This window comes from Rhinoraja longicauda, chromosome 32 (assembly GCF_053455715.1).
Source record: "Rhinoraja longicauda isolate Sanriku21f chromosome 32, sRhiLon1.1, whole genome shotgun sequence".
Lineage (NCBI taxonomy): Eukaryota > Metazoa > Chordata > Chondrichthyes > Rajiformes > Arhynchobatidae > Rhinoraja > Rhinoraja longicauda.
Window position 1 is genome coordinate 12,293,858 of NC_135984.1, and position 19,411 is coordinate 12,313,268.

Below are 19,411 nucleotides of genomic sequence, written 5' to 3' on the forward strand. Positions count from 1 at the left end.
GTTCTCCAGAGATGCTGCCTGGCCTGCTGAGTTACTCTGGCACTTTATGTCTTTTTTTGTAAACCAGCATCTCCAGATCCTCATGTCTCCTAAAGACAATATGGTATGAATTCATCCAATAACCGTGCTCCACAGGGCCTCATGTAGGACAGGACACCATTGCTTGTGTCAGGAATGAACTGCAGATGCTGGTTTAAACCGAAGATAGACACAAAAAGCCGGAGTAACTCAGCAGGTCAGACAGCATCTCTGGAAAAAAGGAATAGGTGACATTTCGGGTCGAAGGAGGATCTTGACCCGAAACGTCACCTATCCCTTTTCTCGAGAGACGCTGGGCGCCATTCCTTTCTTTGCTTAGAATGCAGATTAAAGGTGTTGCTTTAGAAATTCACCCTTGATCATGTGCACTAACTGCTGGATGTCGTGCATGAAATACTTGGCATAATCATAGTCATAGATAGAGCCATAGAGCATTACAGCATGGAAACAGATCCTTCAGCCCAACTTGCCCACTTGTCCCACCTGCCTGCGTTTGGCCCATATCCCGCTAAATCTATCCTATCTATGTACCTGTCTAAATGTTTCTTAAACGTTGCAATAGTACCTGCCTCAACTCCCTCCTCCAGTAGCTCGTTCCATACACCCACCACCCTGTGTGTAAAAAAGTTACCTCTCCGATAAATCCATTTCCAATTTGAGTTCATGAAAAGGAGAGAGGAGGGGGTGTGTGGTGGGGGGGAGGGAGGTCACCGGAAATGTCAAAATTCATTAATTTGTTGCATCAGAACATCGTCAGTCCATTTCCTTCCACAGATACTGCCTGACCCACTGAGTTCCTTCAGTAGTAAGCTTTGTGATACAGGAACCAAGTTGGATAAATAGGGCTAATCAATCTTCAACTAAGTGAGGGCCTGAGTTGCCTTTACCTTGGTGATGTTCCACTGACAATGTACGAATACGAGAGAGCAGAAAATGTAAACGTCCCTGAAGCTGCGAAGTATTTGTTTCTGAGACAGACACAAAAAGCTGGAGTAACTCAGCGGGTCAGGCAGCATCTCTGCAGAAAAGGAATAGATTACTTTTCGGGTCGAGACCCTTCGTCAGACTGAGAGTCTGGGAAAAGGGAAACGAGAGATATAGAAGGTATGTAGAACAAATGAATGAAAGACAAGCAAAAAGCAACGATGATCAAGGAATGGTGGAGCCCACAATGGTCCATTGTTGACTGTGGGGTAGGTGATAACAGGTTATACAAACAGCGAAGTTCAACAGGATGACAGTGAAACCAGTTCGATGATGAGGGTGGGAGAGGGACAGAGAGAGAGGGGATGCAAGGGTTACTTGAATTTTGAGAAATCAATATTCATACCGCTGGGGTGTAAGCAGCCCAAGTATTTGTTTCTGTTTGGCCCACGTCATAATCCATTTCCCGATTTATAATTGACCCATCTACTTACAGAGACCACCAGATGGTTGATTCTTGATTTAAGAAATTGAACTGAGATTGATTAGCAAGTTGTTGGCTCAGGGACAGTGCATTTCTTAATTGTCAATAGTGGTGCTGTGATTGTAAATTTTCTATTGATTAGATCCTTGGGGGTCATTTGTTTTGTACACCAATTAGCACCCATTAATGGCCTTGCATTCTGCACAACACTTTGTAACACCACACTGAGAGAGCCATTGATTTCTCTGTAATACACTGTTTATATAGCAGTATATTCAGTGCTTCAGTTCTGCATTACAGTATGTGCAGGCTGAGTAAGGCATTCAAACAATAGAACCATGAAACGTTATTTAAACATATTTTCATCAGCACAATTGCTTAGTTTAGTTTAGTTTAGTTTAGAGATACAGCGCGGAAACAGACTTCGGTCCACCGTGTCCGCACCGGCCAGCGATCCCCGCATGTTAACACTACCATACACAAACTAGGGACAATTTACATTTTACCAAGCCAATTAACCTACAAACCTGTACGTCTTTGGTGTAGGAGGAAACCGAAGTGCTCGGAGAAAACCCACGCAGGTCACGGGGAGAACGTTCAGTCTCTGTACAGACAGCACCCGTTGCCAGGATCAAACCCAGGTCTCTGGCGCTGTGAGGCAGCAACTCTACCGCTGTGCCACCGTGCCAGGAATACCATGAAAGATTTTAATATTTTGTGAGGCTTACAAAGCATTTATTCTTAGTTTTCTTTAAGTCAGGTCTTCAATAATATGTGGAGCCCTGTATTACCCCTGAGATTTTTCCTAGTTTCATTCCATCTCTGTTCCCCTGTCGGTGAAATCAGTTTCTCCTGTTCAATGAATTTCAGAAACGGACCGAGCAAACATCCAGTATGATTGGAATACTGTTGTCACAAGCTGCTTCGCATGGCCCGAAGGAATTGAATGAAATAGATCCAACCTTAACTTTCAAAATAGTATCAGAGTTAACCCTTTGAAAGATGGGGAGAGAAATTGCAATGAGTTGCTGTCTAATAGGGACTCAAGAAGGGGAAATTGGACTTGTTTTTGAGACATTAGGGAAACTATTAAGGTAGAAAGCAACGTTTAGGAAACAATTAAACAGGTGTGTGGATAAGAAAGGTTTAGAGGGATATGGGCCAAACGCAGGCAGGTGGGACTAGTGTAGAGGGACAACCTGGTCAGTGTGGGCAAGTTGGGCCGAAGGGCCTGTTTCCACGCTGTACGACTCTGTGTCTCCAAAGTAGGAGAAGAGGCTTCATCTAAATATCAAAGCTACATTTTTAAGAAATTAGGTAAAAAGACAGGTGTTCCGAGACAGGTGTTTGGAGCATTGTTCCACAAATAGTGGTTGATGTTTGGCCGGTACATTGCTTTAAATCCAAGACGTTAGATTTTTATTAAACCTGAATTATTTTGTGGGCACTTGGAGTTCAATAACAGAACAGCCATGACTGATGGAACAGACTCATTCTTCCTGATGTTTCTGCTGCTGAACTGGGCTGGAGATGAATGTTTTAGAATTCACCCTCATTAACTTTCGGGATTCAGGAACTAGAAGGCAGATCTTCTGTAGCTCAGGGACATCATTTATATCCCTTTGCAATAAAAAACAACATTCCATTTAAAAAAAAGACTCAGTGCTAGAAAATTCAGTGGGTCAGGCAGCATCCCTGGAGAACGGATAACATTTTGGGTCGAGACCCTTCTTCAGACCCAACCTGAAACGTCACCTAACCATATTTTCCAGAGATGCTGCTTGAACCACTGAGTTACTCCAGCACTTTGTCTTCTTTGTAAACTATCATCTGCAGTTCCTTGTGTCAACATGACAAACACAAGGCTGTAACAGGTAAAACTGATGATAAACACCAAGAACTAATCATTTACGTACTGGTTCACATCGAGCTATGGTGTGTAGCTGGGAAAGTGTAGCCAGGGTGATTGGATTGTCTTTTGCAAAAGTGGAGGCCTGAAGCAGAGGGTGTTGGTAAACATGTGGGTCAAAGGGCTTTCCTAATGCCAAATGATGCTTTCTTATGGTTTAAACTGTGTGTGTTAAATTAAAGGACCCATCCCAGGGAACTGATCTTTTTCACAGATACGGCATGGAAATAAGCCCTTCGCCTCTGAGTCCACGCTGAGCATTGATCACCCGTTTGTGCTAGTTCCATTTTATCCCACTTTCTCATCCACGCCCTGCACACCAGGGGCAAGTTTCAGAGGTCAATTAACCTACAAACCTCCACGTCTTTGGAATGTGGGTGGAAACCAGTGCACCTGGGGGAAACCCACGAGGTCACAGGGAGAACGTGCAAACTACAACACAGACTGCACCCGAGCTCAGGACTGAACCCTGTTCTCTGGCGCTGTGAGGCAGCAGCATTACCAGCTGTGCCAATGTGCCGCCCTTACCCTGTGCATCACGGTGGCTTTCCTGAACCTATCATCAGCTCGCTCCTGCCTGCAGTGAGAGGTGCTTTTCAATAGTTAAGGCATGCATAGTGCTTTCTGTTGCTATCCAGTTGTGAGCAACTTCTTTTTCATTATCTGCCCTGCGATTTATGTAGTGCTGGCTGTAACGCAGTCTTTAGTTTGTTTTAATGAGGACCATAAGAGGTGTGGAGAGAGCTTTAACGCTATTCATTATTTGATTCAATGTGCCTGTCCCTTTGCTCCAGAGGTGACTGCTTAGGTTTCTGTCTTGAAAGGCTGTGAAATAGGAATTTTATATTAGGTTCTTCTCACTGCCTCGATTTCAATTACTGTTTCATCTACAAAACGAGTGAAAAGAGCCAGCATGTAAATGGGTAACGACCAGGGTCCAGAGTGCGTAAGAAAATAACTGCAGATGCTGGTACAAATCGAAGGTATTTATTTCACAAAATGCTGGAGTAACTCAGCAGGTCAGGCAGCATCTCAGGAGAGAAGGAATGGGTGCAGAGTGAGTGCTTTCCAAAGTCGACCCAATGAGTTCCTGGTCTCCTTAAATGTTGTGGGGAAGACAAGAAAAGGGGAAGATTGGCAGGAAGACGATCACCATTCAACTCTGCGATGGGCAGAGACATGGGCACAGGAAGTGCACAATCTGACAAGACCAGGGGAGGGAGATGGAAACACAGTGACAGTGGTACAGCAGTACAGTTGCTGCTTCACATCGCCAGAGGCCTGGTTTTGATCCTGACAACGGGTGCTAGCTGTGTGGAGTTTGTACGTTCTCCCTGTGACCGCGTGGGTTTTCTCCGGGTGCTATGGTTTCCTCCCACACTCCAAAGATGTACAGCTTGGTAGGTTAATTAGCTTTGGTAAAAATTGTAAGTTGTCCCTGGAGTGCAGTGTATGATCGCTGGTCGGCACGGACTCGAAGGGCCTGTTTCTGCACTGTATCTCAAAACTAAACTAAACTAACCGGAGTATTAGGGAGGAGCCCGCTGGGTTTCCAATCTCTGCCAATGTCAAAAATCATACAAAAATCCTATAGGCCCCACATTTAGTGCTCCTTAAGGGGGCTGAATACAATCTATCTTTTATTTCATAAGTCATAATGGGCAAAGTTAGCTGACTTCTCTCCCTGGAGCAAATGATTGTTCTTTTGTGATAATCCACTCACCACTCATCCCCCTTCACTTGGTTGTCTTATTACAGTAGGCTCAATTGACAATATCAGTTGATTGATGAAAAGATACAGCATGGAAACAGGCCCGACGAGTCCACACCGACCATTGAGTTTATGTTCACTGTGTAGACAGGGGCATTTCGCTCAGTTTCTAGAGTAACTCAGTGGTTGACCTGCGGAGTTACTCCAGAACTTTGTGCCTTTTTTTTGTTGTAAACCTGCAACTGCAGTTCTTTGCTTCTCAGTTTCTAGCTGTGACTCCAAATCTATAGCAATAAGTTTGACTCATAGGTGTCGACTGAAATAACCATGCAGAACATTGTGCCCAAGAGCAACTGTGATGGGCGATTAATGTAGGGTTTGCAAGCAAAGCACACATCTTCTGAATGAAAACAGTTCAGTTCAATGCACGTTAGTTTGCAAATCCCATCCAGGCATCGAACCAGAGAGTAGTGGGTATCTTGCACCTGAAGGAACTAATGGCCTACCCTTTTCCATTGGATAGGTAGGAACGAGTTACCCACGGCAACGTGATCATAAAAAGCCTGGCTGATGACTTCCAAAAAAGCAAATGACAATGGGGTTGAAATCAAAAGTGCAGGACTGGAGTTTGAACCTTTTAGATTGCTGAGTGTATCGAACCCCTTCAAACACGCGTAGGAAGGAACTGCAGATACTGGATTACACCAAAGATAGACACAAAATGCCTGAGAAACTCAGCAGGCCAGGCAGCATCGCCGGGGAAAATGAACAGGTGACGTTTCGGTTCGAGACCCTTCCTCAGTCCCCCTTCAAACACTTAATGTATTATTACCGTCGGCTCTACTGACAATGTTAGTTGATTGATTGAAAGATACAGCATGGAAACAGGTCCTTTGCCCCACCGAGTCCACGCCGACCATCCATTACCCGTTCACACTAGTTGTCTGTTATCCAACTTTCTCATTCACTCCTGACACATTTGGGGGGATTTACAGAGGCCAATTAACCCCTAAACTCGCACATCTTTGGAAACCAAAGTACCCGGAGCTGACCCACGCAGTCACAGGAAGAACGTGCAAACTCCACACAGACTGCACCTGAGGTCAGGATTGAACGGGGGTCGCTGGTGAGGCAGCAGCTCTACCCGCTGCACCGCTGTGACGTCCCTCAGGTAGCTACCTTATCTTTCATTTTATTTGCAAGCAGCAAATGGATGTCATTGGTGTGATGTGGGGGTAGAGGAAGGAGGTGGGGAGTTCAATCACTATGAAGAGGTGCGAGTAGTTTTAGGCAAGTCAACAGCAGATAGGCAGTAAGTCATGTAAGCGGTCGCTTACATTGTGCTTTGACAATGTCATGTCCCTGGAATCGATGTCTGCTCCTGGAGGGTCGTGCGGTCTATTGATTGAACCTTTCCACACGATGCTGCTCTTCCCACCTCACCCACTGTGCTCGGCCATGACACCAGCAAAACGCATCATAGGCCCTCAGCCAGTCTGTCCGCCAACAGCTCGTGAATAAATGATCAGGACAAAAGACTGAAACTTGTGGACTCCTGATCCTGAAATAGCAGGTTGCATGCCGGTGGTGAGAAAGGGTCGTTTGTTTTGGACTTAGTTTAGTTTAGTTTAGTTTAGAGATATAGCATGGAAATAGGCCCTTCAGCCCATCGAGTCCACACTGACCATCAATTGCCTGTTCACTCTAGTTCTGTGTTATCAGGGGTTATGGGGAGAAGACAGGAGAATGGGGTTAGGAGGGAGAGATAGGATCAGCCACGATTGAATGGAGGAGTAGACTTGATGGGCCGAATGCCCTAATTCTATTCCTATTCCTCATGACCAACAGATGCGCTCTCTGACATGTTAGTACCATACTGAAGGAGTGCGGCAGTCTAAGAGGTTCTGTCTTTTGAACAAGAGTTTAATTGTGGCCCCATGTGCTGGTTTCTGGCTGGAGTCACCCATGCTACAGTGAATTCCGAAAGAGAAACGAGGGAGTTCTCTGCTGCACCCTGGCCTAAAGTACTTCCCCCAAACGTCGCAGCTTAAAGCGAGTTGTGTGGGTCATTACAGGATCTCTCTCTGTGTGGAATTTTGCAGCAGTGTTTCACTGCATTATCCCGGTGACAAAGCTCCAAAGCCAAATGTTGGTTTGAGGTGCCCCAAGATGTTACAAAAAAGGGAGTGGTATGTGCAGAAACTGGCTGGGTTGTGGACGGACAAGGTCCCTGCCTGCAGTCATGGGGTCAATGAGAGCAAGGTGGACAGATAATGGGGATGGGCCCAGGCCCTTACCTGAGCCCGGGAAGATGCCACATAAACTCCTTCCTGTATTCCGACCCGACTGCTCAATGATGTATATTTAGAGCCACACTCAGCATGCCTGGGCCTGAGGCTAGCTTGCAGCACACAGCACGCTTGGGCATTGTGAAAATAAGTCTGGCAGCAGAAAGTGCAAAGAGGAGAAACATCTAGTGGCCGGGGAATCCAAGTCAGACTCCGTGCCCATACTTCCTGCTAATTTATTACAAGGCTTCCCTCCCAGGACCGAAACAATAAAGGTTTCAGAGCAGACGGGTTCTTGCTAAATCTGTGGCTTACTGCAAGCCACATATTATTTCCAAGGACTGCAAAAGGACTCAATTGTACATTCTACATTTAAATTCTTGAGGACAGATCATGCAACACAAGATTGACACAAAGTGCTGGAGTAACTCAGCGGTAAGGCAGCATATCTGGAGAGAAAAGATGGGTGACATTTCGGGTCAGAACCCTTCTTCAGACTGGACAGTCCGACCGACCAGAAAAGTCACCTATTCTTTTCTCCAGAGTTGCTGCCTGACCCGCGGAGTTACTCCAGCATTTTGTATCAATCTTCAGTCTAGACCAGCATCAGCAGTTCCTTCCTACACATGTATCATCATCTGTAATGCATCCATTCAATTTGCCTTACCTATTCCTTGTGGTATCCCTTTCATTAGTTTAGATCTCTATCAGTTGGCTGCACTCTTCCCTTTCTTTGTGGGAAACCCCATGACATGTGTTCTGGCCAGTTCAGAACTTGATCAAAGATTCTACGTTGACCCACTACTGCAGAAGAGGAGTGCCTCGTTGTCAGAAGTGCCATCTTTTGGGAGCCTGTTAGAGAAAAGAGCACAGAGGTTATTCCTGGTGCTCTGGCCACAAATGACTCCTTATCAATGGTCAACATATGTACCAATTAGATTGGAACTGTCAGCAAAGTTTTTGAACAAAATGAATGAAAATCTCAACACATTAGAAATCTTTGGGAAAATTGTTCTCAATTTTCATTTAGTTTTGTTTTGTTTATTTAGTTATTTAGAGATACAGCACAAAAACAGGCCCTTCGGCCCACCGAGTCCATGCCGACCAGCGATCCCCGCACACTGACGCTATCCTACACACACTAGGGACAATTTACAATTATACAAAGCCATTAACCTACAAACCTGTACGCCTTTGGAGTGCGGGAGGAAACCGGAGATCCCGGAGAAAACCCACGCAGGTCACGGGGAGAACGTACAAACTCCGTACAGTCAGGATCGGACCCGGGTCTCTGGTGCTGTTAGGCAGCAACTCCACCGCTGTGCCACTGTGCCGCCCTTCTTCCCCCTTTCCCCACTCATACACGTGTAAAGTGCCAGAATAGATAGGTCTTTACACTGCATGGATAACGAGGCAGATCATAACACAATGCACTGAACACCAGTGGAAATGATCCAGCGATGTTTTGGCAACATCTCAGTCTAGTGGGATATTTTATCAGGTGTCCCAAGATGAGGTGCGTTGATGACACAGGCCAATGTGAAAATGTATTCCTGGCCTTCGCCAGTGAAAACCCCACTGGGATTGTTAGCTTCTGCCAACCATCTCAGACTGCGCCTCGAACAGCCCTACAGACAATGAAATACCAGCAGTACCAAACCTGAGAAGAAGGCTCCCATCCATAACATTTGCCATTAGATCAATCGTCAGTAGAACTAAATGTTCCGTGCTGTATCCTTCCTATCTCTGGAAACTCCAGCCGTACTACCATCCTAGATGTTTAGTTTAGTTTAGAGATACAGCATGGAAACAGGCCCTTCGGCCCACTCAGACCACCCTGACCATCGATTATACCTTCATGCTCGTTCTATGTTATTCCACTTTCTGATCCAATTTTACATGTCTTATCGAAACATATAAGATTATTAAGGGGTTGGACACGTTAGAGGCAGGAAACATGTTCCTAATGTTGGGGGAGTCCAGAACCAGGGGCCACAGTTTAAGAATAAGGGGTAGGCCATTTAGAAAGGAGATGAGGAAAAACTTTTTCAGTCAGAGAGTTGTGAATCTGTGAAATTCTCTGCCTCAGAAGGCAGTGGAGGCCAATTCTCTGAATGCATTCAAGAGAGAGCTAGATAGAGCTCTTAAGGATAGTGGAGTCAGGGGGTATGGGGAGAAGGCAGGAACGGAGTACTGATTGAGAATGATCAGCCATGATCACATTGAATGGCGGTGCTGGCTCGAAGGGCTGAATGGCCTACTCCTGCACCTATTGTCTATTGTCTATTGTCTATTATCCAAGACAATTAACCTACAAACCCCACACCTCTTGGGAGTGGCGGGTGGAAACCGGAGCACCTAGAGGGAACCCACGCAGTCACAGGGAGAAAGTGCAGACTCTACACAGGCAGCACCTGAGGTCAGGTTTGAACCTGGGTCTCTGGCGCTATGTGGCAGCAGCTCTACCAGTTGCTCCACTGTGCCACGTTGATCTTAGAACACAGAAGATAGCACACTACAGCAGAGGGACAGGCTCTTCAGTCCACAATGTCCATGCCACACAGTTTGTGCGGTGTCAAACGGGGAACTGCCACATGAGTTGCAAGATAGCTAAATCCACAAAATCTACCGTATGGTATTTTCAAAGAAGGAAATATAAACAATTTGGAATGAAAAGATCTGAGGAAGTCCCGGGACTTGCTCTGTTGCAGATAACGGTTTGCATTTCAACGGAATATTGTATCGTTTCCCCTCCCCCCCTCCCTTCTCCAACACCCCAGTTGCACCACCTCCACTTTGCCACAGTGAAGGGTCATATGGTTATAAACGAGGGCCTGAATTTAACCACAGTAACAAGCCAGAGACCCCAGGAATGCAGGACATTTTCTCGCTCCGAGGATGAAGAATGACTTATCTGAAAGCTGAATTTGTTTTCCTGAAGTAAGATTAACGGCCCGTTTCCAGTGTAATCTGCTGCCTTCAGTTCGTGAAGTACAGTCCAGTTCGCTCGGGGCTCTGCTTTGGAAGGTTTTATTAGTATAATCTATTGTGGCTCCCGCAGCCAGCCACTGCGAATAGCTCTTCCAAGCACAGAACTGTAGCAGCCATTATTTTGTGTACATAAAAGTTTATGGACTCATTATTAATTTTATTACTAATTGAAATATTTAATGAAACCAGTACATGAATAATTTAATTCCTCATTAGCCAAACAAAGGTTGTATCAGCAACGTTGAGCTGATTAAACAGAGAGACACTTCCTGAACTTGGTGTCAGTCCACACTTCCCAGTGTACGGGACTCTGGGACAAAGCATCCCTGATGCTTCCGAAGATAGACACGAAAAGCTGGAGTTTCTTCTTTACTCAGAGGGTTGTGGCTGTATGGAATGGGCTTCCGGTGGAAGTGGTGGAGGCTGGCTCGATTTTATTATTTAAGAGTAAATTGGATAGGTATATGGATAGGAGGGGATTGGAGGGTTATGGTCTGAGTGCAGGTAGATGAGACTAGGTCAGGGAGAATGGTCGGCGTGGACTGGTAGGGCCGGACAGGCCTGTTTCCATGCTGTAGTTGTTATATGTTGTTGTTATATGTTAACTCAACGGGTCAGGCAGCATGTCTGGAGAGAAGGAATGGGTGATGTTTCGGGTGGGGACCCTTCTTCTGACCAAGAGTCAGGGAAAAGGAAAGGAGAGATATAGACGGGGATATAGAGAGATACTAGACCAAGTGGACCCGTTGGGCACAAACCTCTCATGCTTGGTGCAGCACCCTCTCCTCCCCCTTATCCTCCCTCCTCCCCCTCCCCCCTCACTCCCTCCTCCCCTCCTTCCCTCTAAATAACTAAATGTTGCAGAACTCTCATCGGATCGAGGAGAACTTCTTCAAAGTAGGCATACCTTGAGGAGATTTTGCAGTGTTGCAGTCCAAAATGTGTAGGAAGGAACTGCAGATGCTGGTTTAAACCAAAGATAAATACAAAATGGCTGGAGTAACTCAGCGGGTCAGGCAGCATCTCTGAAGAAAAGGAATAGGTGACGTTTCGGTTTGAGATCCTTCTCCCGACTGAGAGTCAGGAGAAAGGGCAACGAGAGATATGGACGGTGATATGGACAGATATAGAACAAATGAATGCTGTGGTAGCGTGCTTCCTCCTTAGCTTGTTAGTTTATTCAGGTGCAGGAAGGAACTGCAGGTGCTGGTTTACACCAAAGATAGACACAAAATGCTGGAGTAACTCAACGGGTCAGGCAGCATCTCTGGAGAAAAGGAATAGGCGACATTTTGTTTTGTTTAATTCAGGGTCTGGTCCAGCCATGCTGACCACACAATAGGAATTTGAAAAGGAGGATCTGTGTTTTTAAAGCTCAGTTATGGGACATGGGGACTGTTGGCATTTTCTGCCATTTGCTAATTACCCTTGAATAGATGCCGGTGAGGCAACTTCTATAAATGGGGAGTTTCCTCGGCCATCTCAGAGGGCAGTCAGGATTCGTGTGCTTTGCTGTGGGTCTGAGCTCACAAATAGACCAGGCAGTAAATCTCCCCCCAGATCAACACCCCCAGCAATGGGTTCATAATTACCCTCAGTCAGTTCCATTGGGCAAGCTGTGTCATTCAAATACCTGACGCCAGGCATCCAAATGAAACACTCAATTCCAGTCTCTGACGTGGGAAGAGATTACCAAGTAAACAGAGGAAAAGATTGATCAATATCCTGAACGCACTCTTGAAATACTGCAGCACCCCATTGACTGGGAGTTTTTTTTAGACTTTTCGAGATACATTGTGGAAACAGGCCTTTCAGCGTACCGTGTCCATACCAAACAGCCATCACCCTGTACACTAGCACTATGCTACACACTAGGGGCAATTTACAATTTTACCAAAGCCAATTAACCAACAAACCGGTACGTCCCTGGAGTGTGGGAAGAAACCAGAGCACCCGGAGAAAACCCGCGCGGTCATGGGGAAAACGTATAAACTGTACAGACTGCACCCGTAGTCAGGATCGAACCCGGGTCTCCAGCACTGTAAGGCAGCAACTCTACCACTGCGCCACTGGGCTCAAAGTGGAGAAGGAGCATAGGGGTGGTATTAAGAACATGGAACAGCACAGCACAGTTTCATCTTCTTCAGCCCACTATGTCCATGCCGAACATGATCTCAGACTAAACTCATTTCAGGTTGAGCCCCGAGTTTTTACCTTGGACTTTGTGGAACACGACTTGAACCCCCAATTTCCTGATTCTGTGCGATCCACTGACGACAGCTTCCAACATTCAAAAGAAGTTAATAGGAAGGGAGCAGCAGGAAGATGCATTTCCATTTAACAGCGGGTTTTTATGGCCTGGAATAACTTGCCTGAAATGATGAAAGAAGCAAATTTACTAGTAATGCTCGAGTACATTTACTGGGCCATGGGAAATTTATTGGAAAGAGGCATCAATTGAACAGCTGCATCAAAGAGATAAACAAGAAGGGTTAAATCATGATGTACAAACCAAGAACTGCAGATGCTGGTTTATACCAACGATAGACACAGAATACTAGAGTAACTCAGCGGGGCAGGCAGCATCTCTGGAGAAAAAAGATTTTTCTAAAAGGATCAGTCTGGAGAAGGGTCCCGACCTGAAATGTCACCTATCCTTTTTCTCCACAAATGCTGCCTAACCAGCTGAATTGCTCCAGCACTTTGTGTCCATCTAAGAGTCAAGTCATGCCCTCTGCTCCCTTACTAAACTTTAATCTAACTAAAAATAAAACAGTGCTGGAATTCACTGCCACAGGTGGCCATAGAGGCGAAGTCATTGGATATTTTTAAAGCGGAGATTGATAGATTCTTGATTAGTAAGGATGTCAAAGAATGGGATTACAAGGGGAAAATAGATCAGCCATGATTGAATGCTATAGTGGACTCAGTGGGTTGATGATTCTGCTCCTATATCTTATGGTAAATGTTCAGCAGGCCAAAGAGAAACAGAGAGACATAAAAAAAGCAGTTCTGTTGGAACACATTAAATACACCGGAGTTTAAACATTCAATTAAACAACTCAACGTCATCTTGTTGAGGGCAATTTGAGATGGGTAACAAATGCTGGCCCTGCCAGTATTGCCCAATCTGTTAATGAATAAATATTTATTTATGTGCTAAAATAAGCGTAACACCAATACATGATGCCATTTGTGGGCAGCCATCTTGTGCAGCAACAAAATAATAAATCCATAATTTGTCATTTATATATTATCTCTATATTAATTTACCTTTTGATATCAGCTTGGTTCAGTGGTTCAATGGTTTATGATACTTTATTGCCACATGAACCTAGGTGTAGTGAAATTCCTTTATTGCATTCACTTCAGTAAAATATGACTATACATAAGCACAATCTTCTTCTTGCGTTTGAGGCAGCAGAGGTTATGAAGCTGCTTCTGCTGTCTCTGTTTGTTGTCGTTCACCTGACTGAGGTCAGTTGACCTGGGCTCACACGGTGAGGTCGGCAACATGAACCCCAATAAGCACAATCATACTTAAGTACAAGAGTGTAGGATAGTAGATTACACTGAGGCAGTACACAAGAGTTGCCACGCTTCTGCTGCCATCTTGTGTCCGTCAAGTTTCAAAGTTCTGAAAAATATCGAGTCTTAACTTGGCCTTAAAGGCCCATTTTCCTGGAGGCAGCACATGGTTGGAGTAACTCAGCGGGTCAGGCAGCATCTCTCGAAATAAAGGGTGGTTCACGTTTCGGGTCATCCGTCCTTTTTCTCCAGAGATGCTGCCAGACCCGTCGAGTTACTCCAGCACTTTGTGTCTATCTTCGGTATAGACCAGCATCTGCGGTTCCTTCCAACACATCAACCACACTGTGATAGAAACATAGAAAATAGGTGCAGGAGGGGGCCATTCGGCCCTTCGAGCCAGCATCGCCATTCATTGCGATCATGGCTGATCGTCCCCAATCAATAACCCGTGCCTGCCTTTTCCCCATATCCCTTGATTCCACTAGCCCCTAGAGCTCTATCTAACTCTCTTAAATCTATCCAGTGATTTGACTTCCACTGCCCTCTGCGGCAGAGAATTCCACAAATTCACAACTCTCTGGGTGAAAAAGTCTTTTCTCACCTCAGTTTTAAATGGCCTCCCCTTTATTCTAAGACCTGGAATGGCCCCTGGTTCTGGACTCGCCCAACATTGGGAACATTTTTCCTGCATCTAGCTTGTCCAGTCCTTTTATAATTTTATATGTTTCTATAAGATCCCCTCTCATCCTTCTAATCTCCAGTGAGAATACAAGTGATCTGCCACTCCCACTGATTTGAACTGTCGTACCTGTTTCCTCTTTCATCCAGTCCCAGCGATGATTACTTCACACCCCAACACCACCATTGCCATAAAGGGGCAGAACAAGGAGCTCAACTGCACAGCCCGCGGCGAGCGGCCGATCATCATTCGCTGGGAGAAGGAGGACACAGTAATTGACTCCGACAGAATGTTCCGATACTCAGTCGCCACCAGGGACAATGGCGAAGAAGTTGTCTCCACTCTGAAGGTAAGTCGTCGAACCTTTTCACTCAAGTCTGCCGAACAACGACGATTTACTAATTCGACTAAGGCTTGGCAGAGAAAACACTTCCGCCCATCGAGGGGAGTTTCGTAGCCAAGCCCCGTGAAGGTAAGGCGGTCAAGAATAACTTCAATAAAGAATTCCAGAGGAACTTATTTCCCCAGAGAATGATCACTAAGGTGATCACAGTGGTCTAGGAACAAAGGGGAAGCTGGATGTGTGTGAGGGAAAACAAAATAGAAGGTGACTCTTAAAAGAGGGTGGCAGGCAGAGTGTGGAACTTACACAGTGGAATTAGGAACAAGGAATTCCCAATAATGAATGTTCTCTTTCTGTGCAGTCAGAGCTATGAAAGGAAAATGAACAAATTTGTGTTTTTTATAATTAAAATGTATCCTGTTATAATATCAGTGATGTTAAGCAAATAATCTGAACTCTGTCCTATTTTGGTTGGCAGTTCATCACTGTGCTCAAAATTGTATAATTTCCTCAGTTGAATATTCTTGTTCTTTCACTGTGGGCATTGACAGCAAGTATTAAATCGCTTCTTCCAGCCCAATAAGACTCGTCATTCTAATCGCAGAATTAAATCCACTCTTCGGTAAATACTCAACTTCAATTTTGGCCACAATTTTAAAAACCCACCTCGTACGATGTTAACTGAGATAGTCTCCTTCATTTATCATGGGCAGCTACGGTGTCTCGGCCAGCAACTCAACTACTTTGTTGCGCTGCTGATCACGTCTGCCTCCACTAACCTTTCCATCTTTAAGATGGATGTTTTTAGTCAATAAAGACTACGTTAATAAAGCTTGCACTTTAGGACGGCTGCCGCAACAGGATCGATGGTGAGTCCCAAGAGCGTCCTGCCCCTGGAATCCAGTCCACACTAAACTATCTCCATGAGGAAACTTTGCCTCATTAGCTCAGAATCTTACTTACATTTCCCTGCATCTACCAAAACAGAGGGATGTCAAACTAAAGTGCCACCAGTTTAAAGAAGCAAAGGCATTTCTCCATTCTAGTTGGCCAAAGACTTTCTCTGAACCAACTTGACAAACTCTAATAGTTTGGTCATTAACGTTGGTATTGTACAGAGCCTGCTGTGCTCAAATTGACCATCAGGTTTCTTGGGTAGACACAAAATGCTGGAGTAAATCAGCGAGTCAGGCAGCATCTCTGGAGAGAAGGAATGGGTGACGTTTCGGGTCGAAACCCTTCTTCAGACTGATGAAGGGTCTCGACCCGAAACGTCACCCATTCCTTCTCTCCAGAGATGCTGCCTGACCCGCTGAGTTACTCCAGCATTTTGTGTCTACCTTCAATTTAAACCTGCCAATATTTCACTTGGGCAGCTCACTATACAACGGTATGAACATTGATTTCTCGAATCTCAAGTAACTCCTGCATCCCCACCCCCTCTCCCATCCTAGTCATCCTATTAGTTCTACTGTTCGCATCCTTGCATCCCTCTTGTTAGCACATCTTCCCCAGCCTGGAGGCCATTACGAACTGCACCCTTCCCGAGGCCATCTGTTGCCAGTCCTGATCAGTCTGGCCTTTTCCGCCTCCAGTTTCTTCCCAGTCACCTCTATCTTTCAGTCTGAAGAAGGGTTCCCAAAGCATCATGTATTTCTTTTCTCCAGAGATGCTGCCTGACCCTCTGAGTTACTCCAGCATTTTATGTCTATCTTGGTCATAAAATAGCATCTGCAGTTCCTTCCTCATTCTCCATTCCCCATTCTCTTCTCTCCGTACATGCCCCCCTCGGCCAAATCATTCAAAGGCACGGCATTTCTTTCCACTGCTATGCGGATGACACACAGCTTTATCTCCCCCTGAAACCCAACAACCGGTCAAATTTAATCAGCCTCATGCACTGCCTTGACATAAAATGTTGGATGGCACAGAACTTCCTTCAACTAAACGAGAGCAAGTCTGAGGTCATCCTATTCGCCCCCTCCCCCGACTCCATCAAAACGATAACAGGCAGCCTTGGAAGCCTATCCTCCCTAGTCAAACCGCATGTCAAAAACCTTGGCGTGATATTTGACTCTGCATTAAAGTTTGACAAGCAAGTCAACGCTGTGGTAAAAGCCAGCTTCTTCCAGCTTCGTAAGATAGCTAAAATCAAACCATTCCTCCAATTTGACGACATTGAAAAAATAATCCACGCATTCATTTCCTCCCGCCTAGACTACTGCAACTCCCTATACACTGGGATCAGCCAATCATCCCTGTCCCGTCTGCAATTGGTCCAAAACGCCGCAGCGAGACTCCTGACGGGTACCCGTAAAAGGGACCACATTACCCCGATTCTGGCCTCTCTCCACTGGCTCCCAGTACAGTACAGAATCAACTTCAAGCTCCTCCTATTCACATACAAAGCCCTAAACGGGCTTGCCCCCCCCCCCCTCCATATCAAAAATCTTCCAACCCACCACTCTATCTCCAGGTCCCTCAGGTCCGCCGACTCGGGGCTACTGACTATCCCGCGGTCTAGGCTTAAGCTCAGGGGTGACCGCGCTTTTGTGGTTGCAGCTCCTAGACTGTGGAACAACATCCCTCTCCCCATCAGAACTGCCCCCTCCATCGACTCCTTTAAGTCCAGGCTCAAAACTTATTTTACTCCCTCGCGTTTCAGGCCCTCTGAGGGGGCGCTGTGAACTGTTTATGTATGTGCTGTTATGTCTGTGTGCCATTGTATGTTTGTTCTTTGTACCTGAACTGATGTACAGCACTTTGGTCAACGTGGGTTGTTTTTAAATGTGCTATACAAATAAAATTGACCTGACTTGACTTGACTTCCTACAGGGCAGGGAAAAGTAAGTTGGATTCTTAGTTAATGAGGTAGAATTTCCTCTTGGGGATAGACAGACTTCCAGGGATGGGATGCTGCTGGGACCTTTCATCCATCCTGTAGCAGCAGCCGTACTATAGTGCAAACTTTATTAACATAGTCTTTATTGACTAAAAATAAACATCTTCAGGATGGAAAGGTTTGTGGAGGCAGACGTGATCAGCAGAGCAATAAAGTAGTTGAGTTGCTGGCCGAGACACTGTGGTCGTGAGAAATGAAGGAGAACATCTCTCAAGCCCAGCAGTTGACATAGCACAAGGTAGACTTTTTTTTATTGTGGCTCAGTATGAAGTCAAATATTTACCTAAGGGTGGATTTAATTCTGTGACTCGAATGAGTAGCATTATCGGGTTGGAATAAGTGGCTTATCACTTGTTGTCTATGCCCATAGTGTAAGAACAAGAATCTTCAGCTGCGAAAATTGGCACTTCACGGCAAACCGTGAGCCTTGAATAGATCAGCAGAGTTGCCGTTCCAATCTAATCACTTTTTTTTCAACCTCAAGTTGCCGAGTCTGATTAAAAATATCGCAGCACTGATTAGAATCAATCCCAAAGCTTTTGACAAAAGAGGGGTTGCAAAACTGAAGACACATTGAGCACATTAAACGTTTAATTGAATACTCCAACTACCTCATTTGCTGTTTTGGTCTATGTCTCCAATTAAAATAAAATCTATTTTTTTATGATTTTAAAGGAGGTCATCTCCATTGCATTTATAGTCACCTTGACATTTATATTTTACACTGCAAATTTGCACCGTTTTAACCTTGAGTTGTAATAAGCATGCAGGGTCCTCTATGTTAATTTTTAAGAAGTTTCAAACCAAAGTGAAGTGTATTATCTGTTCATTTCCCATAATGTTCTGGATGACAATTTTGCAAAAGGGCAGAGGATTTCTGCGACTCACGACTTTTGAAATTTATGGTCATTTTAAGTGATGGATCAATGCTATGGGAACATGGGGAACACAGTGGTACAGGAGTTAGCATTATTGCCAGTTTCAGCAACCCAGCTTCGATCCCGACATCCAGTGCATGATCCCTCTGTGAGTGGGTTTCCCCTGGGGGCTGCCTCTCCTCCTACACCACAAGGAGGTGAGCTTGTTGGGTTTGTTCACAACACCAACTTGCCCCTTGGTGGATGGCAAATCAATCAGAAGGGAGCTGATACACTTGTGAGTGAGAACAGATTGTGAGGAGATAGCTTGTGCAAAGATACTGATGCGTCTTCTCTAAGAGCCAGTAAGGACAAGATGGGCTGAATGGCCCTCCTCTGTCCTCTGGAAGAGGAGATGATTGATGCAGGTGCAATAACAACATTTAAACGATATTTGGACAGGTGCATGGATATGAATGGTACAGAGAGATATGGGTCAAATGTGGGCAAATGACTCGACCATAGATGGCATGTTGGTGGGCTTGGACGATTTGAGCTGATGACCTGTTTCCATGCTGCGTGGCACTATGATTCTAAGTGAAAATATGATAACTGTGCCGTCCTGCTATGTGTTCTATATTTCCATTCATGTATTTTGCCAGCTCAGTTGGGCATACCTTAGTCTGGTGACGGGAAACATATTAATCAAAGGTCAAGTCAAGTCAAGTCAAATTTGTTGTGTTGATGTTTAAT

General features: G+C 45.3%; 1 protein-coding gene across 3 annotated transcripts in view; it reads left to right on the plus strand.

The window, feature by feature from the left end:
- dscaml1 (Down syndrome cell adhesion molecule like 1) overlaps nt 1–19,411 on the plus strand; it is a 494,811-nt gene that overhangs the window by 337,685 nt on the left and 137,715 nt on the right. For all 3 annotated transcript variants that reach the window (XM_078426581.1, XM_078426582.1, XM_078426583.1), the window contains one exon: nt 14,706–14,905. In XM_078426581.1, coding sequence (XP_078282707.1) covers nt 14,706–14,905 — 200 coding nt within the window. The remainder of the gene's footprint in view (nt 1–14,705; nt 14,906–19,411) is intronic.